This window comes from Hakea prostrata, chromosome 11 (genome assembly GCF_041222555.1).
Source record: "Hakea prostrata isolate BN-2017 chromosome 11, UWA_Hpros_2, whole genome shotgun sequence".
Taxonomy (NCBI): domain Eukaryota; kingdom Viridiplantae; phylum Streptophyta; class Magnoliopsida; order Proteales; family Proteaceae; genus Hakea; species Hakea prostrata.
The window spans coordinates 23,141,325-23,167,221 of record NC_142610.1 but is presented as its reverse complement, the minus strand read 5'-3'; the positions used below and the strand labels follow the sequence as shown (position 1 = coordinate 23,167,221).

Here is a 25,897-nt window from a genome sequence, read left to right as displayed (position 1 = left end):
ACTCTTCTCTAAGACAATTTGGAAAAATCTACTCCACAATTAAGTATTCTCTTCTCTCAATTTTCTCAATTATTTTTTGTTATCCTCTTTCTCAGTTTATAGACTTTCTTTCTTGAATTTTTCTATTATTTTTATTTGATTTTACATTGTGAATGAAGTGTCTATAATTTGTAGGTAACTAACTATTATTGGTTTGCATCCCTTACCAAAAAAAAAAAGTTGTTTGCATCTCCGTTGAAATCATGTGCATTTTTTTTTATTGTAATGCTGATTTTGTAAGATTTTTCTAACGGAAGGAAACATTCATTAAACTTAAAAAACTTACTCTATAACTGTTATTTTTGAAGGGGATTAATGATCTTTATGCTTCAATACCTATATTTTATAGATCCACATCTAAATATAATAAAATAATTTACTGAGTGATACCTCCGGCAAGTCTTACATGAGCCCACACAACATACATAGTGAAAAACCATTAGTGCTCCCCCAACGGGCCCAAAAACAATATTGAATCATACTTCCACCCCTGAATAGCTCTCCTCCTGAGTTGGTCTAAACGGACAAATGAGAGACAATTCGTTATGAGTTACACATGTGGATTATACTATTACTTTTTTCTTGTTGGTGAGCACTGGTCTCAATTTGCCACACAAGACCAAGGAATTTCAAACTCATACTTCAACATGTAGAATGCAGATTAAGCATTGCCTCACCACAGAGCCTAATTTCTCAAAATCCAGATTTCCTTCAGAAGGCAAAGAAAATACATGCGCTTGCAATGTGATTAGTAAGGGCCTGCTATATAATCAAATCTCATGTAAGCTGATTGATGTAAATAAACTCACTTTGGAAACCCAAAAATAAATTAGCCAAAGTTACAAGTTAAAACCAAATATACAGTTTCAAGGTGTCAAAAATAAACAGGAAGAAAGGAAACCCTATGCTAAAGGAACCTGACGCCCTTGCCATTACAGTAGCAGTCCTCAGATTAGTCTCCCAGAGTCACAGGCTGCAGAAATTCAAAACCCTGCCACTACCATGTACAATGAATTGCTTTAATGCTCAACTTTCAGGCCAATCCAATCTTTCATGCTCATTGTTTACGTGCCAAGCACCTTCAGCGATCTCATTAAAGAGTTGATTCCATTCCCAGCTTGAGTACCCAAAAAAGAACCAATAGTCTTTAACCATTTGGTTCCCAGAATCGAGCCCCTCAACAACTTTGGTTGTGGCTAACTGATCAAGAAAATATACACCTTCAAGGACCTCGGGGTGTCCTGGTTCGGTAACTACTCTAGATAGGCTGACTAGAGGCCCTCCTTTAGATAAAACTGGTCCTCCATAGGACAGAGGAGCTTCCTGTAAGAGTTTAGACCCATCACTTAGTTCCTGGAGTGTGTCCCAGCTTATGTATTTGTTGATAATTAGACCTTGAAAACCCATACTCTGATCTGCCTTCACGATGAGAACCATAGACTTATCAAATGGAGGAGCATTGAGAAGCATTTCAGTGGCAGTAAGGACAGATCCAACAACAACACGAGATGATGCTTTATATAGATCCTGGGATATGTGTGCTGATCCAATCTGATTGCTATCTAAAGTTTCAGCAGGTGCATTGTGGTTAAAGATGATTTCATGGTAATTTCTCTTCACATGAGGATCATTTTCATTGACTATAATCGGAGACTCATTTTTTAACAGAGAGGACCTCACACCTTTTTTTCCTGCTCCATTCCACAAAATACCTAAACAGACCAACAGAAAAGTTACTAAGTCAGACATCAAGTACTGCAGAATAATACACAAGAACAAATGTACAAATCTTTGCTATAGCTTTGTAGGATTAAATGTGTTTCTGTATGTGTGTGTGTGTGTGTGTGAGAGAGAGAGGGGAGAGAGAGAGGGAGAGAGAGAGGGAGGGAGAGTTTCATCACCTCTCAAATATTTGGAGCAAGAAAATCCTCAGCCAAAAGGTCAAAGAGGCCCACAAGCTATGCAGTGTCAAAACAAAATCACGAACTATGCATCTAAGCAGCAGTTCACTTTAAAGACGAACAACATGACGCCATGTGGCTCTAAATAGGGACCAGGCTGGATTTCATAAGGTAGCCTCAACATAGCCGATGTAAGGTAAGCTTAGGAATCTATGGTCTACCTTGGTTAACCAAGCTAGGGTCTCTTTTGGTACCCTTTAATTCCTTGCACAACAGTCCTAGGGTCCATGGCTAAAGCTATGGGCCTAGGCAAAACCTTATTCTGAAACTTTCCATGTGGTAATGGAAAACAGTATAATTTTGAATTCCACTAGATTTAAATTGAAACATCATATTTTAAATTTCCCAGTAAGAGGCAACAAGCATGAAGTAAATGTAACATATCGAGCAAATAATATTGTTTCCCAGAGAGCTCAAAGAGAGAACATTGACGCTAAATAAACAGGTATAGAACTGAACATGACACAAAAACATACACTGGATAATGAGAATTAAGAGCTCAAATACTCCGAAGTTAATAATCTCAAGCAAGACATTTTTACCTTCACTAGTAAGAGAATTACTTCCATGATCTGCTACAAATCTAATTACATTAGTTACAGCCATATCCCCTTCATAGAGGATAGCATTCTTCTTCTCAGCTGGAAATAAAACCAGCGCCGGGTAAAGTACTCTCTGCACATTTCAATTAGAAAAGCAGACTTAGCCATGGTTGAATGATATAGTTAAAACAATAACAGGAATGGTTAGCAAGTGAATCACTGGTTCCTCATTAATCCTCAGCTAGGTGGCTCACATTAATATCAACAGCATCAAACATTTGTTAAATTTCATAGAACAGCAAAAAGAAGCATGAAGAAGGAATAGACTAAAGTTTCTTTATGAACGAATTACAAAAGAAGAATTAAAGTGTGTGCATAATGTCAAGGACTGGTGTCTATTGGTGTGTTAGAAGTGATCTTAAGAGATGCTTAGGATACATGAAAAATACTTTTTGCGAAGCTTGATAAACCAATAGGCTGCGTTTGTTTGCTGGAATAAAGGTGGGGTGGGAAAATTCTTGAAAAAACAAACTTTTTCTATTTTTCCTACTTTTCCTAAAAGTGTATATTGTTGGTTGCTTGGGGTGGGAAAGTGAGAGACAAGCTTCCTTGAATCAAGGAAACTTGTCTGGTGAGGTGGCAGCCCAACTTTCCCACCCCAAGGCTTTTTAAAAGCCCACAAATTTGGTGGGATTTTGTGGAAAAGTTTGGAAAAGTAAAAAGTGGGACCCACCACTATCACTTTTCCACAAAACCCTTTCCTTTCCTTTCCTTCTCCCTCACCCCACTACACATGGGGCCCACATGTTTTTTTTTCCACCCCACCTTTGCAAATAAACGCAGCCATAAAGATTAATTAGGACCGACAATATGATGTTAGGTAATCCAACTTGGACCCAATTACTTCCACATAGCAGCAGTTAGGACCAAATTAGAGTTTAGCATGTGAAAGTTCAAAGCTTTCAAGATCCATTACATTTTGAAAAATAAGTAGGTGCTTAAAACAGAAGGGAATACATGATTTGTAAATGAATGAGTTTGCGGTAAAAGTTGACATGCAACCAATCCATATAATGCCCTCCCTGTCCAACAATCGGATTTGCCAAATATTTCTTTCCATGTGGCAAATTAGGATGTTAGGGCAAGAAGCACCCATGGACGGACCAGCCACTAAAAATTTTACCTAAATATAAAGAGGGAATGAGGTGGGGGAAGTAACAAAGCTTTGGTTTCTTTGACCATGAGGGGGGGAAGGCATGTAAGAAGAAAATTCCTTTATTTGATATTTGCTTGATTTCTTTAGTGATGAGTGTATTCTATTTAATTTAAAGAGTCAAGGCCTGAGCCAATGAAAAGGCATACCCAGTGCATGAAGATCCCACCACTTTCAGGGGAAGATCAAAATGTATGCAGCCTTACTTCTGCTTCAAGGAGAGGCTATTACCCTACTCAAACCCACAAATATTAGGAGATGGAGTACCTTGTAAGCCACATACAGGGGACATGTTGGGATACAACAGAAGAATAAGCTCTCATGCTCGTCAAAAGTTCCACCTCGAATCACCAATTCGTTTAACCTTAACAAATAATTAAATAAATATATATGTATATATAAAAAGTGTCCGATCAGTCCTCTTGAGTTGTTCAGGGCATGGTAAAAAATTCAAGGGAAACTCAAGTTTCGACCGGGTGAAAATGGGAAACTTAGGTGGAAACTTGGGAAATTTCGAGGAAACCGAGGACTTTTCCGTACAAGTTTTGACATAAAGTTTCGACAGGTTTTAGAGAATATTTTGGGGTGGGATTCTGTATTTAAGCTAATTAGAGTATAAAGAACACATTGGTTGTATTTTGTTTTAAAAAAATCAATGTAGATATGTCATTCAATGTACATAACATCAATGTAGAGTTGTCCAAAAAGTACATTATAGACTTAACTACTTAAGCACATAACATTCAACATATAATTTCTAACTTCAAAATAGTTGACAATAAAAGGAAAATACAACTTAGTGCTAAGAGGAGGGCCAAGAGTGGATTCATCTTGTGAGTTGAGTAGTACTATGCCTGTAACATCCTCTCTTCCAACCAACGAACATAAACATCCCATGTCATTTTATGCCTATGCTTGTCAAGGTAATCGACAACTATAACTTTATAAGTCTGGTCATCAACATGCTTAAGATAACCAACCTGAGGGAATACGCACTTTGGATAGAGAAGTCCTGATGGAGGGGGTATTTGTCGAGATATTTGGGGAAACATGAAATAAACAAAAAAATTGAAAACTTGGGAAAGCTACAAAATTTACAGGAAAAAGTGCCAAGTTTCCACGAAATTTCCCAAGTTTCCCACGAAATATGGGAATTTTTTTCCTCATGAACTAGCTGGTCCAACTGGGTTGAACCAAGTTTCGACAGGTTTCAACAAGTTTCGAAATTTCGATAGTTTCAATCGAAACTGAGGACTTTTTCTCGATCATGAGTTTCATTTCGCATTTTCCAAAATGCAAAATTTCGATCGAAATTTTGCACATTTCGACCAAATTTTGTACACCATGGTTCAGGGATCTAAAATACTTCCAAAGATAGACTCTTGGCATATCTAAGCGCAAGCGCTGATTAGTTTTCACCTAGGTTGTGTAACACATACGTCATCTGGTTATCTAAAGGCCATACAAAGACTTTTCCCCTTTAACAGCCTCTCTAGAGAAGTGTCAAGGCTCCTAACAGAGGTAATAGACGTGGTATGGGTGGCCATGGTGGCCAGTAATCTCATCAGTTTGTCATACAATGTACTTATAATGATCCCAATTCATAATAACTATGTAGTTGAGTAGCGTTCGTTCAACCATTGTAAACCTCAATGGGCACATGATGAGGACATCAGTGAACAGTTCCGAGTTTACCGGCGTCGCCGACTTAGAGATCATCCCACGACAGCATCTATGTGGATGGATGATGAGTTCAAAGGTTATCGAATGGCTAGGATCTTATGGTTCGATGAGAAACACTGCTCATAGGCAGTTTGTCATGTTATTTTCCTTAGTCTTAGTGGGTTGGCTAGTAGTTTACTATTTTAATATTTTAATTTCATGTTTGAGTTTTTATGGGCTGGGCCTAGAGTCTATTTTGGCCAATTTTGAATTACTTTGAGTTTGGATTATATATACAACTTAAGTTGGGGTTATTTTGGGAATTAAACATGTAGGGCTCTCTCTCTCTTGGCAGAACCAGCACTTCCCCCTCTCTCCAGGTAATCTCTCTCTCCTCCTTTCACCCTGGTTTCCCATTAGAAAAATTCCCCTTGCTCTCCTCTACAGAGATCTACTCTTTTTTTTCTCAAAAAAGGCCTAGTTTCTTTCCTGGAAATCTTCTTCTTCTTCCCCAAACCCCACGGTTCTGTTTTTCTTGCAAAAAAAAAAAACCTTCTTTTTTTTTCTTCCCTCTTTCCCTTTTACGGCAGTCTAGTTGTCTTTTGTTAGTCTCCCTTCCCTTCTCTTTGTTTCTTTTCTTTCTCTCCCTCTCTCTTATCACCTACTCTTTCCTAAGATTCGCCATTACTTCAAAATATTATTTTCTCCTTTCCTAGGATTCCCCACTACTCAAAATATCTTTTTCTTTCTCTTATTTATGTTCCTAGATGTTTTCTAACCCCTGTTTTGCAGCCAGGATCAGCAGGTAACATTTTCTCTCCCAAAATATTTCTCATTTATTCTTTGGCAGTAGTTTTGTTTAAAACAAAAACTTCCCAAGACTCCCTTTACATTGTTAGTTGTTGAATTCCTTGTTAGAAATCTGATATTGACTACGACAGCTCTATTTTTCTTTAAGTTTCTTAATACCCTTGCATTCAATTTAGTGTTATGGTGCCAAGATCCCCATCCCCTTGTTTCCCTATTGATTCTTGTTTAGTTGTGCTTACCAGTAAGACTTATTGTGTTTATTTCTCTACTTTAGCTGTCTTACATGCATGATTAATCAGATTTCAAGTGCTGCAAATTCCTTTCTTTACTATCTGTCAAGAATAGGTGTTTAATTCTAAGAGTCTAGTAGCCCACTTTGTAGGTCCCCTAGTTTCTAGGGTTTCTCCTACATCAGCACATTCACCAACACTTCTGTGCCAAATGGGAGTACAAAACTGGTGAAACCTCATGAAAACAATCAGAGTTCATGTCTAAAGGCAGTTCCTCAACCTTTGCTTATCAGAATAAGATGTTCAATCAACTATTAAAACATATCCAACAACTTAATCAACTTCAAGTCTTCAACATCTACTGCCACATCAGTCACTCAGGTATACTCACAAGTTTCATTTCCTCACCCTCCCCATGACCACTAAACCAAACATATTCTGTTTCTTTTCAAAAGACTAATTGTCCATCCTAAGTTATTCTTGTATCCGTCAGGGCTGTCAGAGTGTTCTGAGTAAAGTTTTAGCTGCTGTTCATTATTAGCCAGACCTGTACAGCGAGAATTCAAGACCATAATTAACCTACTATGAGGATATTTGACAAGATTAGTTGCTGTCCACTAATTCCAGACCTAGACAGCAGGTTTCCAAGCTTAGAACTACTGCTGTCCTTTGAGATTTGAACCCATACAGCAAGGAATTGAACCCTGTTTTGCCTGCTGCTTTCTTAGAAAAGATCCTACTACTGGCACTGTAATCCAGGGCTGCATCAGTAAGCCATCCTTATTATGCCCTTAGTCCTGAATGAATTGTCTACTTTGTTTTAAGATCCTTGAAAAAAGGTTACTGGAAGTCTGGAAGGGAAAAACATGTTTCACCTGATGGTACATTTTAGATTTTCTTATTAGTAGTAGAATCAGTAGATAACAAAGAGAAGAAGACAGGAATGAAACCTTGATAAGTAACATTAGTAGTCCATCTCTCCAACAATAAATTAAGGAGTTCAGCAAAACAACAGTAGAACAAGTTGATACCTTGGCAAAATTTAATATACAAGTCAGAGTCAACACAAACTTACCTGACCAATTGATTCTAGAAGAGAGTTGCAGTCATTAAATGTGCAGTCCATCAAGAAAATCTGTGGTAGCTCATTTGAAACCACATCCTTTGATCTATCTGCCACCAGTACAGTTCTGTCAGAAGAAAGCCATTATATAAGACAAAACTATGCAGTCTGACACAGCATGCAATATTTCAAAGTTCTGATAAGCAATCGGGGTAAATAAGGTGAAGAATGTCCTCAAAGCAAACTGTGGTCATAGTCATTAACATTAGGAGGAGGTTGTGTACTTGTGCAGGGAAGGTCCAAAAACATTGAAGTCCTACATATTACAGGCTTTAATTGAAGAAAAGAAGAAAAGCCAAGAAGAAACATAGGATATCCCTTAAGCATTAGGGACACATGAATGGTAAAGAAGAAGCAAGCAAGCACTAATTAACACCAAATGATGAAGAGAAATTCTATTCTTAACAACTAGCAACGTTCAAAACTCATCTCATTTCGGTATTTCGACTGGGTGAAAACCACTGCAACCTCAAAGTTTCTCCCAAACATCATTTCCATTGCTTTTTTCCCCCTTTTGTTATATAAATATTGCAGTTTTGGTAGGAAAATAAGTGCAAATGGCACCAATACTTTTTGAGAAGCATGGTTCAAGCTTAATAAACATACTTATATCTTCAACAGAAAGAAGAAAAAGACATCCAACTTAAGTGTTTTGGCTTTTGCACCTTTTGTTCAACAATAAATGTTGTACTGTCGCATAATATTCCCTATTATACACATCGCTTGAGTGCAATGAAACATATTGGCAAGAAAAACAAGAAAACTATGAAATAATGGATATATAAGAAATAGATAAGGACTGAAAAATAGAAAATACAAAGTACAATGAAGCAATGAACAATCCATATTACACAAACACCCTAATTTTCACATCCAAAAATACAATGGTGTGAGCCTGTGACCGTCTACTGATATGAAATATAACTTGGCATTGTGTGTATTGATGGTCTGATGGAACCAACACGCATGGTCCTCCGCCTGCGTGACAAATCCATGCCACATCATAGTGTTCAAGAAGAAATGAGAGTAATCCTCCACAAATTTCCCTGCAAATGGTCTCTTCCACATTACCTGTCAAAGAGTACAGGTCACCAGAAAGTGAAGAACCAGCCATTGAGCCACTTTCTTAAAATGGGAACTGATCTTGTATGGCCTGGCAGGAGAAGAAGCTGTCGAAAAAGGATAATCGTGGTTTGAGATCTCGTCTTTCTGAGAAGGCGAGACAAGATTTCTTGCGAGATCTCAATTTTCTCACAACTCGTTCAAGAGCTCACATGATCTCGACTTCTCACTACAATGTCTCAGTTGGACCGAGATCTAGTCCAACCACACCCTTTCAAGACCCTTATCTCAAACAAGAGAAGTCATTTCTCGACCTTTCTCACCACACTTTCGTTCTCTCTCATCACCAAATCTCGTCGGAACTCACAATTTTCGTTGGATTTCCTGCGGATTTCAGCTAGATCTTTAGTTGCAACTACTCTTAGCACATCTACAACACCAAAGAAAGATCAATCAAGCCCATTTCAAGTAGGTCTTCAACCAAGGTGACATTTTCCCCCACTACAGCTATTCATGGGCCCAAGCCCAAACTACAAAGGAAATCCTGAGGCCCATGGTAATACAAGGCCTCTACAGGCCCAAGGGAGCTGCCCCTATAACCTCCGCCGAGCGCCCCCCCCCGACCCCCACCCACTTACCAGGGATGGGGACCCCCATGTGCTTCTAGGGGAAGGTCGTCAACAATAGAATGTGAAGCATGAGCCATACCCAACACTTCTGTTATAAACTCATGATTTATATTGAACTTATGATGGTTGTATTATTGTATTCTCGAGAGTCAAGAATGTGATGTTCTATTGTACTCATATGGACGGAATTCTATTGTTTTTTAAGTTATTGATGTATGTCATCACTTGCTTTTCATTTATATGTCTTAATGGCTCTATCTTTCATGTTTTACAATTTTGTATATTCATTCCTGCAGCATTTTAGTTTCAAACTTAGGGTCGAGTTATAACTCATACTTAGGGTTGTTTTCTCACAAATCCAAGACCGTCAATGTGTTCAAAAGGCCTAAAATAGGCAAAATAGCAGCTTTGAGCCCAACCTGACCCTTATAACCCCTCGAGATGGGTCCTCAAGTTCACTCGAGTTGGCCTGGAAAAAATACCATATCTAGAGCGAGATATTACCCACTCGAGCAAGATCTCCCTTTTTTGGCCTAGTGAGATGGGTGTTGAGGGTGAGTTCTTGAACCATGAGGATAATACAATGCAACCCTATAAACGACCATATCTGATTCCTAAAAAAATTATAATGCTCCATAGTTCAGATTGATCACAATAGTTCATTTACTACAATGGAATACTTGCATTTGAATCAATAACAATTCCACAATGTTTAACTATTTTGTGTTCTTCATCTCTTTTCATAATTCTTTGGTTTCTGAACATTGTGAGAACAAATACCCCACTCCTCTTCCCACCCCCCACCCCCACCCCCTGCCCCAAAAAAAAGGAAGGGGTTCTAGGCATTCCCTAGAACAAAGATCAGCTTTCATTATTATGCTTTCAGAAGGAAGAATAAAGGTAGATGCATATTGCATTAAACTAAATAGCAGATGAAGAAATAAATGTTAATAACAGATATACTTCAGTTGGACCACAAAATTATCTAGTTATGAGCAAACAAAACGAAAGCAAGATTGCAGAGCTGATGTTATATCCTTCAAAGAGAAGAAGTTGAAGTGATGTTAAAGGTACATGCCAGTCATATGTTCTGATTCTTCACTTCTAGATCCACCATGCAACACATTTAGATAGCCATTGAAGGCCCGGTATACTTCACGAATAACTAACTCTGCTCTCTGGCAGAATCCACACCAACTATTGCTGAAAAGCACCAGAAAATCCTTCATCCAAGCATGCCCAACATTTTGTGAATTTGACAGATTATAGCCATGAACCAACTCATTAAATTTATCGACAGTGATCTGAGGGATCGAATCAACCTCATGGAAGTCCAAATTTACAAATGGAGGACGGATGGGCTCCCTTTGACTTTTGATAATGGTTTCCGAATGCTGATATGGGCTCAGCCTCCCACTAGAAAATCCATCAAGAAACTTAGTTAAGGAAGAATAGGAGAAAACTTCTTCTGAGAAAACATAGTTTTTCTGTGAAATGGGATCAAGAATTAACAGAGACGGGATTTTAGATCCTCCATAAAGGGTTCTCAGTAATCGGTAACCACCATCAGAAAAGAAAAAACAACCCCTGAATTGTTGCTGTTCAACATTTTGCCCAAGATGTTGGTCAATCGGCATAGAACTTTCCTCCTCTAAGTTTATAACCTTGGGAAAACTATGAGCTTTGTTAGACTGAGAATCCTCCTCAGCATAGTCTCCCACTTCTTTTTGATATGGAGAAGGAATATCAAAAGTAACACCAGCCACTTCCTCACGCTGAATTGCAGTTTCACTTGCAGCATTTGGTAAATTATATGTTCCAGATGTAATACCACCGTCTAAATTATCTTCTTTTCGATATTCTGATGGAACTTCTAAAGATTCAGCAGTTTCCTTCTTGGATGGTAACAGATCTGTTAGTTTGACCTCAAAATCATCAGATAGAAGCTGGAAGCCTAGCTCCTTCGCAAGAAAACTTAATTTTGATTCTTTCTTCTGCTGAAGCAGGTGCCCTATGATGTCATTGACAGACTGGAACTGCTTATCTGCCGCTACATTATTTAAGGCAACTTTCCCATCCTCGTTGATTATCACAACAGCCATCTTATCCTTGAGTTTAACCATTTGAGTGGGAGAAGAGAACTCTCCTCTTTGGTTTCCATCTTGATTGGATATACTTCTCCTCAGTCCTTCGGAAGGGAAGGACCAGTATTTGCTTACTTTAATCCTGTCTTGTTCCGACCTCTGATGGAAATTCCCATTCTGCAGAGCTAACTCCCTAAAAATGTGAAGAGCATCCATACTTTTTTGTCTAATAGCTAACGATTCAGATGATCGATCCACAAACAGAATTACTGATGGCATGTCTATGGGTAAAGCTGGCTCAAGATCGTGGCCTTCACCTTCAAGCTATATTAAAAGAAGAAAAAAAACAATCTGTGGATGAATAAGCAGAACCATACTCAATGAAGTACCATGAAAGCATACAAAAGGTAAACAGATAACAGATATTACAGCAGCTGCACAGGTTCATATGCTACTAAATGAGAGGATATCATGTATAAAAATAAAAAAAGGCATATGTGCACAGGCATTCCACTTTCAGCACAATGGATGAACAATGTCAATCCTAAGAAATACCAGCATCTCTGGATTTATCATCATAGAAATATATGCATGGGGTCCTGTAGGCTCTAAACAGCTGCCTGGTGTTCAATTGACAGGGTAAATTTGTTGTTAATATTTTAGGATTGGTCAGTTCAGTATGTTATAGTATTACAATTTTATTAAAGCATGCTTCCTGCTGGCTTGACCACCTAACCTTTGGAGGGAAGTGATAAAACTAACGAACAAATATAAAAACAATGAAGCTTCGCAAAGCATAACATTTGAAGTTTTGAGCATGATCTGACATTTTGACAAAGGTCAAAACAAAGTCACTACTGAAATATACATCTGGAAATTCAAAAAAAATCTGAGATTTACCGACTGAAATATGTTGGTTTTGACAAGGATTGAAATCCAACTGGAATCTCAAATTCAGAGCTTCAGTTTAAACTTAAAAGTACGTATTCATTACAAAGGACCCTCCGCACTTCTCATGGTTCATATTTCAACTCAAGATGAACCTGTCATATGAGTTACGAGTGCACAAAAGTTGCAAAGTTACAAAGATGTGACCGACCACTAATTATTAAACATAGAGGTAATGGCATTTTGTGGTTCAAAATAACTCTAAAACACTGTTTGCCACAATTTCTGAAATTATAAAGTTGAAATCCTTTGTAGACATTATGTAGCCCCATTGGGGGAAGAAAAAAAGAACGACTTCTTTTCCTAGATTGACAGCATGAAAGAAATTTCTGAATAGTGGAGAAAAATGCAAAACAAGAGGCAGTAGTAAGTATTTTAACTGATTACCAAATAACAAGTATCCTAACATATCCACCAAACCTGCCAATCCCTATCATATCTTAAGGCACTGATTGCCCATTTGTATCGGCTCAATATTTGAGTGATATGGTAGATACTTATTAATGGTTCAAATGCTCAAGACACTTGATACATCCCTTATTAGCTACATGACCCAATCCATGACTGCAAAAAACTTCTCCCAAGAAACGTCTCTATCAAGAATTTGACTTTATTGTTCAAATGTTGATATTCACACAATCTAGATGATTGCATCAAACTAATGTTTTATTTTGCTTATTTTTCACAACAATTGCATTTAAACTCTATATCTTCCCAAATTGAAAATGAAATCTCTTTTGGTATTAATACATGCAAGAAATCCCACCCTTCATGCATAATGGACTTTGTCATTTTCACACTTCATTTTCCTTCTTACGTGACATATTTCATATATTATTTATATTTGGCGATTTATGCTTCAAAACTGTATTTTGCAAATATCTTATAGGGCATTTTCATGTTTCTTGACAGTTTACATGCATTTTTTTAACACAACTACATTCTCTGATACAAGGTTCAAGAATTGGTGCTGAGGCTAGCTGGTTGGCTTTAACAAGCCAAAAACTGAGACATACAATTGAAACATGGTACTCTCGAAATTAAGGTTTCAAGATCCAGTTGTCATGGTTTTGCATAGAATTCTCCAGTACCAAGGGAATTGATACAATTAAGACCGCCAAATCAGGCAATAGGATAACTTCATTGGACCATGGATGGGTTCTATGGGCCTACAATCAAGACTGCCCAATCAGGTAATAGGATAACTTCATTTGGGCCACGGATGGATTCTATGGGCCCCAGGTCTCTTAATTATTTGTTGCCTTGGAAGCCTTAAACATATATCCATAAAGTGATGGTGAGGTCAGTACAAGAGATTACTGCCTCAAACATTCAGGCTGGATTAGGTACTTGCAACTATAAAATCCTGTTTTGAGTTTAGATTCTATATTCACAAGTGAGAATGATTAGTAGTCTTAATGAGTCAATATACAAAATTTACAAGATTATAAATGAGTGAACCACCAAAGAATAGAAAATGTAACTTTTTCACTCAGTTTAAGTTGTTGAATATGGAAACATGGGTGAAGGTTCTAAATCCTGCAACAACCACTTCAATGCTTTCTTGAATTCATCCTTCTGCTACTTACTCTTCTTCTAATATGCAATACCCATAATCCAGTTACTGCATTATTTTAGGCTTTTAGCCAATACATAACTTCCTGGTATTCTGAAACTCTGTTACTCTTTCTGAAGAGCCACTCTACTTACAGTTCTAGTTCTGTTACTTTAACTCCTAATAGCACTAGAACTTCCGTATACCTACTGGGTTCTGTTGTCAATTTTTTTAATATTCTGCAAGCCTACTCTACTGATTAACTATACCACTTAATAGGAAGTTTGAACTGTTCTGAACTTTCTGCTCCAAAAGGTTTCATCCATAGTTTTGTTTATAAAACTTCTTCTGTGAGCCTGTTTAGACTAATATCTGCTGGATTTCTGGTGTGATATTAACCTACAACAAATAATCCTCCAAGAATTCCAGAATCTTTTTTGGAAGTCCTTTCCCTAGTTTGGAGAAACTAGATAATAGGAAATTTAGGATTTCTTTGTGTTTGTATTTTCACATGAACTGCAAATTTTGTGAATAATCATGCAAAATATATGGATTGGGATTGCATACTTGCACTTAGAGAAGTTTAGAGTGACCAAGTTAATACCCCAAGTGAAGAATGCTAATCGCATCAACTTCCAAAATAAAATGAAAATAACAAGAATCACTTCCTAATCTGCAGATGGGGACGGCATATGACATAAGTTATTTGGATAAAAGATGGATCTAACCCAGCCCACATCACTAAATCAACAGATCTCCCTGCTAGATTACTACACATGGACAGATTCTTGAGTTGGTCCCAAACCCAATCTCAACTCTGTTGTCCAGAAAATTACGTCCTATGTCTTCAATGATGGCAAAACCAACATGATCATCACATACCCCTACAGAAACAATTTGTCCCATAATTGAAGTAGAAAATACGCACAGACTACTGGAAACTGGTAAAGGAAGTCAACAGCTGATTTCTATTACTACTTGGTAAAAATTGAATGTTTGCTCCTTAGTTTATGCTTAATATCACTATTGAGTAGGCTAAATATTGACAAATGTTGGACTGCATATTAGTAAAATACTATGGTAATCAGGAAGTTTCTTAACAAAGCCCAGTTCTAAGCACTGCCATGACCAAATGAGGTCTCTTGTAAGCAGTGCCTAAGTCCAAGGTTCCAAGGCTCCTGAGTAGCAAGTTGAAAATTAACGATTTTCATTGTAGGGATCAAAGGATTTCATAAAATGTTGCAAGATTAGTAGAGCTTTAATTGGGATTGTTCCACTATTCTATAGCCACGTAAGGCTATCTTTTTTGGGTATGTTACAACATCCAGTTATAGGCCCTTAAGTTCCATATGTTAGTAAAGCAGTACAGCTAGCTACCAAAAGCTTCAAATACATTTTTTCAGGACATTAGCATTTATGAGGTCTCAAGAGATTATAGACAACTGAGCAAAACAGAGAGACCTACCTCAATAACAGAAGAGTGGTGCCTTTGCAGAACACTTCGGAGGTCCTCTCCCCTTTTAAGAATCTTCAAACAATTGGGACATCCCACATAGTGAAGCACTACCATCCATGAATAAGAATCAGAATCACTAATACCCAAAGACGATAGCAACGAGCGATTAGAAACCAACCCAAACCTGTGCCTTTCAGGAGGGAAAAAGAACTCTCTTGCCGTTGTTTTAAACTTTGATAAGAACGAGTCGAACAGCCGAAACTCATCAAATGTACAGGAGATACCAGCATCAGATGTCATAAATTCAGAATCCAGCAGAGCAGTACTGTCATTTGCCAAGGAAAAGATCTCCATCCAAGGTATTCCATTAAGTCCATTTTTGACCTCACAAGTAAGCTTCTCATTTCTCAGGCCCTGTTTTTTAGTCAAAGAAACTTGGAATCAGGATATTACCTGATGCATAGCCTTTATCTATTGTTCCAAAATCAGGCTCATTTGATGTTTATTTAAAAACTACCAGCCACCTTCTCATTTATCTGCCCCTCTGATGGAAGTGTTTTATTGGTTTCTCCATGCAACTTTTCCCCAAAAATAACCCCTGTTATCAAAGATCATGTCAGAAAGCCATGTAACATGTAATAATAAAAAGCAACCAATATTATAAGCACCCTTGTTCCTCACAAACAAAATAATCCATTCCTCAGCACAAGAAAATGGTTACCACTTGAGAAAATTTATGTGGAGGTGAAAGTTCATTAAACCTTAAGATATATATGAACTTCCATGAAACAAAATCTCTTAAACCCAATGATTTCTATTCTTCTGTTTCTTTCTACTTTTACCTTCAAACTTAGCACTTACAGCTAAAATGATATGGATCCATCCAACAAATTTCATCAGAACATTTAAAGATCTGCTCTAGATATTGCCCATTTGGCAAACACAAGAAAGACATCAAGGCAATTAGAGAACAAGAAACCAAACAAAAGCTCAGAAAAAGTCCAGAGGCACACAAAAAACAAACAGAGACATGCTTTCTTAATTTCTTTGTTCCTTTTTTTCTTTTTTTTTTTTTTTTTTTTTTTTTTTTTGGGGGGGGGGGGGGGCAGGGGCGAGGGGTTGTGCAGGGAAAGTAAGCCACATTGTATTAGGAAAGCAAAATATAGTACAAAAGAGGGCCTCTCATACATAGCCAACAGGGAAGAGAGCCAGACAAGCAAGGATAACCCTTCATAATCAAATAAAAAACATTTGACCCTTCCAAGTCAACTTCTATAATAGATAACTCCCAGCATATCTTTTTGGACCATGTCTTTCAAGCTCTCATCTGGAAGCCACCAAAACAGAGAAATGCATTGATAAGCTATTCCTTCACAACAAATGGAAACCAGTTCTTGCCCATAATGAGAATCCTAACAGTTAATATAACAATGGGTAATGCTAATACAGGTTAACATCAAGTGAAGGAACAGATTTATCAAAAAGAAGAAACCATACCGACTGAATGTACATTCCCCATGTACATTTTACTAGGTCTCACAATTATTGTTATGTCATATGTGAACGTACAAAGACCAAGTACTTATTTCTTTGGGCAAATTACATATAGACCCCCTGGCTTTGCAATCAATTACATCTACTACCCCTGAGAAAAATCAATTACAAATGCCCCCTTGCTGTTAAGAATTGGGGTTAAGTGATAATGTCACCACTAAATAAAAATTTAGAAGGCCAATTTTACCCTTTCTTATTGAGGTATTTCTGATAATACCAATTTCAATTTTGGGATTTAATTCCCATTGAAGAGATTCCCTCTTCACCCTCCTTCATCCACCCTGCCAGAAATCACCCATTGGCCCCACCCGCCAGAAACCACCACCCACAAACTTTCTGCCATGAACATTTCTGCAGCACCCCCGCTGCCGGTGCAATTTCAGACCAAAAATAATATTATGGAATGGAAGTATCTAGGTTTGATATCGTCGGTGTTTGCCATTCATTTGGTACCAGTGCGGTTTCTTCTTCTCTGTTTTTCAGATCTATGATTTTCTGTTAAAAAAATAACAAGAAAACCAAAGATTTCTTTGTTTTCAGATCAAGCTGCAGGATTTCTCCCATTTTTCTGCTATTGATGTATATAGCAATAGTTCTGACTGTCAGGTCCTTTTAGAGAGGAATTGATGAAGGCACTAGAACCTTATATCAAAGGTGATTCATCACCCTCCTCTGCAACCCCTTTTACCTCTTCAACAACTACAGCATCTCGTTGACCAAAAAACAAAAAATAAAATAAATAACAACTACAGCATCTCTTTCTTCGTCATCAACTTCTTATTAACCCTTCTCTTCTTTCTCCTCTCAACCCCAGCTTTTCCCTGATTCTTGGTCGAATGGACGACCCAAATATTTTTCCAGGGTTCTTGATCCAAGGCCAATTTAGTCTAGAGCAGTCACGTTCTTCAATGGGGCTTAATCAACTCAACCCTAGGCAGGTTCAGCAGATTCAAGGGCAGATCCAGTTCCAACAAGAGCAGCAAGACATGGCTGCCATGGCCACCGCTTCCGTCAACAACCAGAAGGAGGGTCACTTTTTCAGACGCTATTTCGGGCTTGATTGTGGTGCACTAAGCGACGAAGATTTTCTTCAGTGATCAATGCATAGTGAAGGGGAAATTATTGCGTTGGAAGCAAAACAGGCATATCCAGATCTTTGCAACGCAATCGACGATGTAGAAAGGATTGAGCACCAATCTACAGGTGTGGCAACGAAGTGGAGAATAAGTTAGAACAGGAATATTTGGAAAGGTATTTGATGGCATGTAGATCGCAGAAACTGGGACGACGGTGCGACGTATTGTGTGGATTCTTGCTTTGTTCTTGGGAAGACATTCCATGGCATCTGAACGCTGTGTTGGGCTTCCAGGTCCAGAAACTCTGCAGAAATTTGAGCACCCACAAATTGATCAGGGGATGGCTTTTTGGTCAAAAATTGCACCAGCAGCAGGGGTTGCCATAGAAATGTTCATGGAAGAAGGTTTGCAGTAGGCGGTGGTTTCCAGCAGGTGGGGCCGTAGATGATTTCAGCAGGGTGAAGGAAGGAAATGGGTAAGGAGGAAATCCCTTCACCCACCTACATGAAGGGGTATTTAGTCAAACAAGGGTACTTTAGTAATTTACTCTCTTTATATTTCATGGGAGGGTATTTTAATCATTTAACAATGAGAATTAAAGACTCAAAATTAAAAATGGTATTCTAAGAAATACTTGAATAAGAAAAGGCAAAATTGGTCTTTTAAATTTTTGTTTAGCAGTGACATCATCACTTAATCCCAATTCTTAACAGAGGGGACGTTTGTAATTGATTTTCTCTCATGTAATTGATTGCAAAGCCAGAGGGTCTATATGTAATTTGCCCTATTTCTTTAGAATGTTGATGCAAGCGAACTTGAAGAACTGTTCATTGTGTTCTATGTGAAAGGTACCAGAAAAACATATGACAATTAGAAAGTAAATACTAAACAGAAGTTTGAGAGATCCCCACGGCCACAAACAAAAGCAAACAGACACAAGAAAGTTATTTCTCCAGCAACACATGGACATCATTCTTACTAATAATGAAATCGTAGAAACAGTCATAGCAATGAATAATCAGGAAGATCAAGGAAATGGAGCAAAAGATGCAATAGTCAAAATAAGCAAACAGCACCGACTGCAGCTACATACCATTCTCTGTAGCATTGTGTACACGGAAAGAACTTCCATTGCCATTGCCATTGCCTCCTGTGGCCAATAATTTAGCACTCCATCCACAGAATTCTAGCAGAAGTACAGACTTGTCAGTTGACCCCAAGAATGCTTTTAGGTCTTCTACAGTGTTTAAGGTTTTCAACGGGAGATCTTCAGGTCGAAGAGAGACAAGATGATAAAAGGAAGATACTATACTGTGTGCTCTAAGTCTCCCTTGATACTTATATGAAACAGAGAAATGATAGCAGAGAACTGTTAATTCCTTGGTAGCACCAAGGAAGTCCGCAATCTTCTTGTCAGTATTTTTGTATAAAACCATTAGCTTTGGAAGATGAACTCTCTCTTTTTTATAAGCAGACAAATTTGCTAACTCTTTCATAAGGGATCTTGACTCACCGGACCCTATATATAAACAAACAAATTTCCAAAACTATATCAACATTTTTTGGGACAAATAATGAAATATTGAAAACCATAATTATTGCTGATTAAGTTGCACAGCATGCTCAACAGTCTAAAACAGAATATGAGCAAGGTCATCTAACAAATGCACAAAATTAAAATTACCATGCCAAACACTAGTTGAGCTCTATAAAGGGGACCATCATAGTTAGTCAAACAAGATAGTAGAAAATATTGCTTAAAATTTTAAAATAGAGCAATAAAGAAGTGTTTTAACTTGGCAAACATCACAATTATCAGTGCATATTAAACCTCAGGATGATCTGTTGAAAGACTAAGTCTTGATGGAACCCTCATTGCAAATCAATGTGTGACGAGTCTGAGGTCAATACAATGAAGGGGCAGAAAGAAGTCATAGTCAAAGCATAACCTGAAAGCCTTATAATGATGTAACATGAGATTTGTTGGACTACACTATGAGAAACAAAGGCAATGGGGGCAAATGGAGAAAATCAATTAGAGGATATAACAAGAATGTGGATAACTTAGTTCTGGAGCAGCAGAGTTCCTAAAGGGCTATTTCCCTGCAAGGAAGGGAATCTATCAATAGGGTCTTCAACCTCCCATTGTAACCTTGGTAACCAGAGTTTTGAACAGACTATTTGGTAAGGCTTCCCTTCCCGATTTTCTGAAAAGCTCTCAGATTGGAAGAGAAAATGTGGATGTTTCCCATCTATAGTTCGCCAATAACAGTCTGATTCTTAATCCTGTTAGGAGGAAATCCACAATGTGAAAAACATAGAGGCATGTTTCTAGAGGATTACTATGAGGTCAATTTGGGGAATCAATGATGGCTGAGATAAATTTGAGTAGATTGGAGCTAGCCGTTGTAGCAAACAGTAAAATTGTCCTACCACTCAATTTTGATTGTTGGCGAGAACACAATGTTGGCTTCTTTTGAGATCTCTTCTTGGAGAAGTTTTCGAAGAAGCTCACAACTTGGAAAAGGAATAAAAAAAATTTGGTGGTGGGGGTGGGGGAAGGGGCAGGGCGAATCACCTATCAAATCAAAAATTCAAAATCTCATGGTTTAATATACATACTCATTTAGGATGCACAAAAGATAATCCAATGGATAGAAAAATTCACTAGGAACGTTTTGTGGGGGCCAGCGGATAGACAAAGGGATGGTTGGATTGAATGGCAGGGTGGAAGACTAGTCCACTTAGTCTGCAACTGGGGAAGGAGCTTTATCTATAGGAACATCTCCATTGGGACACTTCCTTAGTGGAAAAATGATCATGAAAGTTTCCAAATGAATCACATTCATTGTGGAATTGACGAACTGGGTCATCAGATCCAAGCATGAGATAAATCAAGAAGCATATACTCAAGGACAGCTCAAAGGTATCCAAAGAGTATAAGCCAGCTTACCTCATTTGACCATATGGTGCGGGGGCGGAGAAAGAGTTTCTAGAGGGTTTATACATGAGGATATCCGATTTAGCCACATTAGATTGACTGGGTCATAGGCTAGGTATTCTTGGGTAACTATTAATGGTTAGTTCTGTAAGCCCACATGATGGGGTAGCCAGTCAAAGATAGACGTTAGTGTTTAGCATATTTGTCACAGCATCCAGGCTCTTAAGACGCCGAAGGGGGCCTCGATGCATGAGACCATAGTTGTCAAAGTGCATGGGGGCCTAGGAGGTGATGCCTTGACAACTATGGTTTTTAGTTTCTTATTGTGTTTTTACTATTTTCTAGAAGATGTAGGCTAGTGTGAGTCCATATTGACTTCATTTTGAGTTGTTTGACTTATTTCTATCTTTCTTTTAAGAGAGCTCATGAGCATGTTCTCAAGTATCAATACTATATAGACCCGATGCGGTATCAATATGGATACATTCTGCATCAATACAGACCAATACAGTACTGATATGGACTGATGCTAGATTCTAGCAACATAGGCTGCAGAATCCCCAAAACCTCATGATGTGAACACGAAGAGGAGGCCCACCAGAAGCCGCAAGGGGGCTTAGTCCTGCCTGGTCCATGTGCACCCCTCTAGGGGTAAATTTGTCTTTTCTGGTTTTTTTCTTTATTTTGGTCGTTTAATTCAGATTCGGATTCTAATCTGATTTATGAGTCCCAACTAAAGTGTTTTAATTAGTTAGATAAATTCTTATCCGGATAGGGATAGTTGGATAAGGTTCCTAGCTAGGTAAGGAACCTAAGTTAACGTCAATTAGGACTAGAGTTTGATTGTGTTTCTAAGTTGTAATAGGCTATAAATTTTCAAGCCTCCCACAGAAATTTTCAGTTTTGATGAATAAAGCAATCTGAGAGTTTACAGCCAAGGAGGTTTGGCAGGGTTCCTTTGAGGGGGACCCTACAGTTGTCTAATTGAGAGCATTCTGGTTTTGCAAAATTCAGTTCTAAATTCCAGCATTCAGATCAAGAGTTTCCAGGTAGTCCACTCCCCCCCCCCGCCCCCACTTCCCCCCATCGCAGACCCTCCCTTCCTCCCACTGCTGTGCAACCTAGGAAACCCAATCCCTGGCCTTCGGAGCCCCTCTAGAGCCCTTTTCCCTCTCTGTTCAGGTCAGGAATCCCTTCCCCAACCCCCTGCAACTCCTCTGGAGTTGATTTCCTCCCTTCCCAGCCTCCCAGTGCCATCTAAATCCCCTCCCCCCCCCTCCTCTCGATACTCTGTTTCTGGCCAGAAAAACAGAAAAAAGAAAGTGCAGAAAAAACAGATAAGAAATAAAGAGGAGAAGAAAGAGTGATAAGAAGGATCAAAAGATAAAAGACAAGAAAAGAGAGAGTCTTGGAGAAGTTCCCCATCCTTTCCTAAAGTCTGAAACAACCCTTCAACTAGTTCCTTCTCATCCCATGGAAATTTTAAACCTTTCCCACATATCCCTGGATCCTTTAGAGCAAATTCTTACCCCTCTGAAAGTTCCCATGGCTTACCAAAGTTACCTGTGCCAAACCCAAAACACTAAAATTACCCAAACTAAGGAGATTTGAAATCTCATGGATCCCCTCCTCCTTGGTTTACATCACCTCAACTTTTGCAACATTGACGCTTTCCCACTCCTCATCTGTCCCAGGGTTCAGTAGCCCAAACTTGGCCCACGAATCCGTTTAAAACCTGCCAGGCCATATCGAACTAAAGTGCTGATCCCCTGGCTTATGTGATTGTCATAGCTGCCCAGGAATGAAAAATGGAAGAACTCTCAGGCAAATAATGCTAATGAATGTAACAAACTGTCCCTGAGGAAGAGACTCAAACTATGCTAGCCCAAAGGAATCTCATCTACACTAAGAAACAACATACAAAGTGGTTTGTTTCCCCTTACCTAACAACACAAGCTTTTGGGTAAGCAGCTATAACTTGGTAGTAGAGCCAGCAGGACCCTTCCTTCATGTTTAACGGGTTTGAATTGTGTGTTGTGCATTATTGTGCAGTTATGCCCTCACAGCATGTACTCCTGATGCCACATGATGTGGGCCTGCATGCATGGTCAATGAGGGTTGTTGATAAACATTTCTGTGACCCGTAGTAAACAGCTCAGGCTTTTTGGACAGGTAGTTTAACCCAAGAAAAAATATACACCAAAGCTTATAATGTAGAAATTAAAAGTCGAAGTCATGGATCGATGTAAAAAAATAAATGTATAAATAATCTGGGGTAGGGTTTTTTTTGTCAATTAGCACGAGGCTAGAGGAGTCAAGATTGGATACAACCTAATTAATTGATTCTAGTCATTCCAGAATTGGGTTTCTGTGACCTTTGATTGTTTTTTAAACCTTTTTTTACGTAATTGCCTCTTATTATATTGCACTGGCAATAGATCTTTATTTCTCAACACTTGGTTCCAAATCCTGGAATTTATAGAAGTTTCCAATTCAGTTATCCAAATAACAGTAGGACGGGCTGATGGTTTCATTTATAAAAACAGGATTAAGTACTGCTGCAATAATTGTTCTTTTTCATGTGAATTAATCAATAAGAACTTCTTAGGCATATCGATGTGGGTGCCTTAGTGACTTTGCAGCTGTATTCCCAGGTTTATAGAGGGTTGATTTGTGTACTGCTGCTGCTGTTTCCCACCTCATCCCTCTTATGGTGTTGTGTCTTTCATTAAAAGTAGATTTTTTAGTGGCCTGCAGATACTCTGTTCTAGAGCTAATTTCAGCTTTCATCTTTTGACACTATCTCCTTTGAAGCTCACTTGATTCATCCCATATCCTGTTTCCCCATATTCTTTTCAACTAGTCCTCTTAGACTCATCTATATTGTACTCTATCTTCAGCACCAAGAATTTGCAACTTGCCTCCAGGGACAAGTGTTATTAAATGGGATCGTTTGGGATCTCAAGAAGGGGGATGGATAGGATTCAAAGTTTGTCTGAAATGATCATCCTTTCACACTTCCAACAATTTTCTTGAAAAAGGAAGGGACTTACAAGATGAACAAAATTTTTCACCCAAGCTTTTATTCCTCACAATTTGTAATATGTTGATGAAGAGAATTCACGTGGTTTTTACCTTCAGAAGATTTTGTGGAAATACAAAGGTGTAGTTTCATCACCCACCCAATACACTGCCTAGGCTGCGTAGGTTTACAAATACAAAGTGAAAGGTTAAGCATACAAACTAAAGTTTCTTCCCAAGCTATCAGCAATAAAATTTTGGAAAGAATCCACCGTCCCGTTTCCCATAGTCTAATAGAATGCTGATTAAAAACAATTTGATCCACAAAAAACGTTGTCCCAAGACTCTCAACTTCTGAATGGTACAAAGCCTTACATTGCAAGGCAATTGGAGATTCAGATAGATGGCACCTTCACCAATATTCATGGAGAAAACTAACATCTTTTTCTTCTAAGCTAACAGAGTTCACTCTCAGCAACTGGAGACCTAACCATCCACAACTCCATTTGAGGCTGCTCTGACAATCTCAAAACACGTCTGGGCACCGACAAATCATACTAGACTCCATTTGGCTCAATTTACTTTGCCCAGAAAACTTCACATTGAAAGCAACACAATTTTTCCATCCGAATCTCTCAAGGCCTGACCGACATCCTTGGCAGAGCTATATTATACTGTTACAGACAGACTTAATTTTAAAGAACCAATGCAGGAAGTTTAGCTAAGCCATCAATCATGTCAGTATAACATCGTGATTAACGGATTGCATTTTATGGATTGCATTTTATGGATTGCATGTTACGGATTGCGCAAAAAGATCCCTCCCAAGTTGATTTTGAACAGACCTAAACATCTAGTGACAGTTCCTTCTCCTCTTCGCGCTAATAATGACGGAACTCAAATTTCTAAAGTTTCGCATACATATAAATACATATTTCCAAAGCTAAATCAATAATATCTAAGACTTAACAGAAAATAATCAACAAAACGATAAGGAAGACTGATAGAAAGGCATTCTTACAAGGAACTGTGACAATAAGGATGATGTGAGGATGGAGACGGATCTGAGAAAAGAAGTTTTCCTCGGAAAGTGTCTGCCATTCCAGAGATTGATTTCGATTCGAATCAGCGACAACTAGATCAAGGGAGCAAAGAACAAGAAACCAGGCCAGTGCATGAAATTTCCATCTGTTAAAACGAGAATTATTAGAATTATTCATCTGAGAAGGAATAGAAGATTAACACTGAAATCTGAAGCACTGGTAGCTGCTTGAGTGGCGAAATGACGATCGGCGTTACATTAGGGTGATAGGAGTTTTTTTTTTTAATATATTCATCGTGGGCCACATGATTTGCAGTAGTAATGCCACCATTTTTTATTGTTATTTTATTATCTGATGTTCATCCGGGCCAGCTTGCACGCACGTGGCGCACCACGATTACATCATCAGGAGAGCTTTTATATAATTATTAATATAGAAAGGGGCTTCGCCTCTGGCCCTGAATATTCAAACTCCCAATGTGGAAGGTTGGTTGTACTGCCCACCATTTTTAAATAGGATTCACATCCTCTGTAATTCATTTGCCTACAAGGATTGTATCATGTGGTATTAAGTAATTCAATGGTTATCCAATTTAAACTAAATTTAAATTTTATTTAAATTCACTCAAAATTTTACTTTTTTTTTTTGTTTTTATCAAAAAACGGTGGTCTGAGCACAATTTTGACTTTTTGATAAAATATGCACTAAGAACACCTGAGGTGGTAGAAGATTTAAAACAATATATTAAAAAAAAATTCCATGAAGGCAAGAAGGAGTTACAAGTTACATATGAATGAAGTTTGGGTTGAATGTCCTTTTTTTACACAATTTTGACGTGCTTTTAATTCTTTGAGAATGAAGAAATAAGTCAAAAGTTGTTTTGGGAAAAAATTTCTTAAACAAGATAATTGGATCAGTTCTTTCCTTACAAATTAAAGAATGACCCAT

The 25,897-nt window shown here is 38.2% G+C and overlaps 1 protein-coding gene across 1 annotated transcript; it reads right to left on the bottom strand.

Annotated features, from left to right (window-relative positions):
• Positions 1–428: 428 nt before the first annotated feature.
• Positions 429–25,197, bottom strand: LOC149001003 (uncharacterized). Its single transcript, XM_089139248.1, has 8 exons — positions 24,928–25,197; positions 19,038–19,463; positions 15,839–15,912; positions 15,324–15,728; positions 10,346–11,679; positions 7,533–7,665; positions 2,543–2,675; positions 429–1,751 (listed from the first exon to the last, which is right to left on the bottom strand). Exons 1-8 carry the CDS (start codon positions 25,124–25,126, stop codon positions 1,066–1,068), a joined length of 3,390 nt encoding a protein of 1,129 aa, XP_088995374.1. The 5' UTR covers positions 25,127–25,197; the 3' UTR covers positions 429–1,065.
• Between the last annotated feature and the right edge of the window lie 700 nt (positions 25,198–25,897).

Excerpts from the sequence above, each read along its gene's own strand:
- LOC149001003 (XM_089139248.1), bottom strand. The coding sequence starts at position 25,126 with ATGAATAATTCTAATAATTCTCGTTTTAACAGATGGAAATTTCATGCA. Across the intron at positions 15,729-15,838 it reads AGGGGCAGATAAATGAGAAG|GGCCTGAGAAATGAGAAGCT; the intron begins GTGGCTGGTAGT and ends ACTAAAAAACAG. Across the intron at positions 7,666-10,345 it reads TCAGAACATATGACTGGCAT|ATGGCTTTCTTCTGACAGAA; the intron begins GTACCTTTAACA and ends TTGTCTTATATA.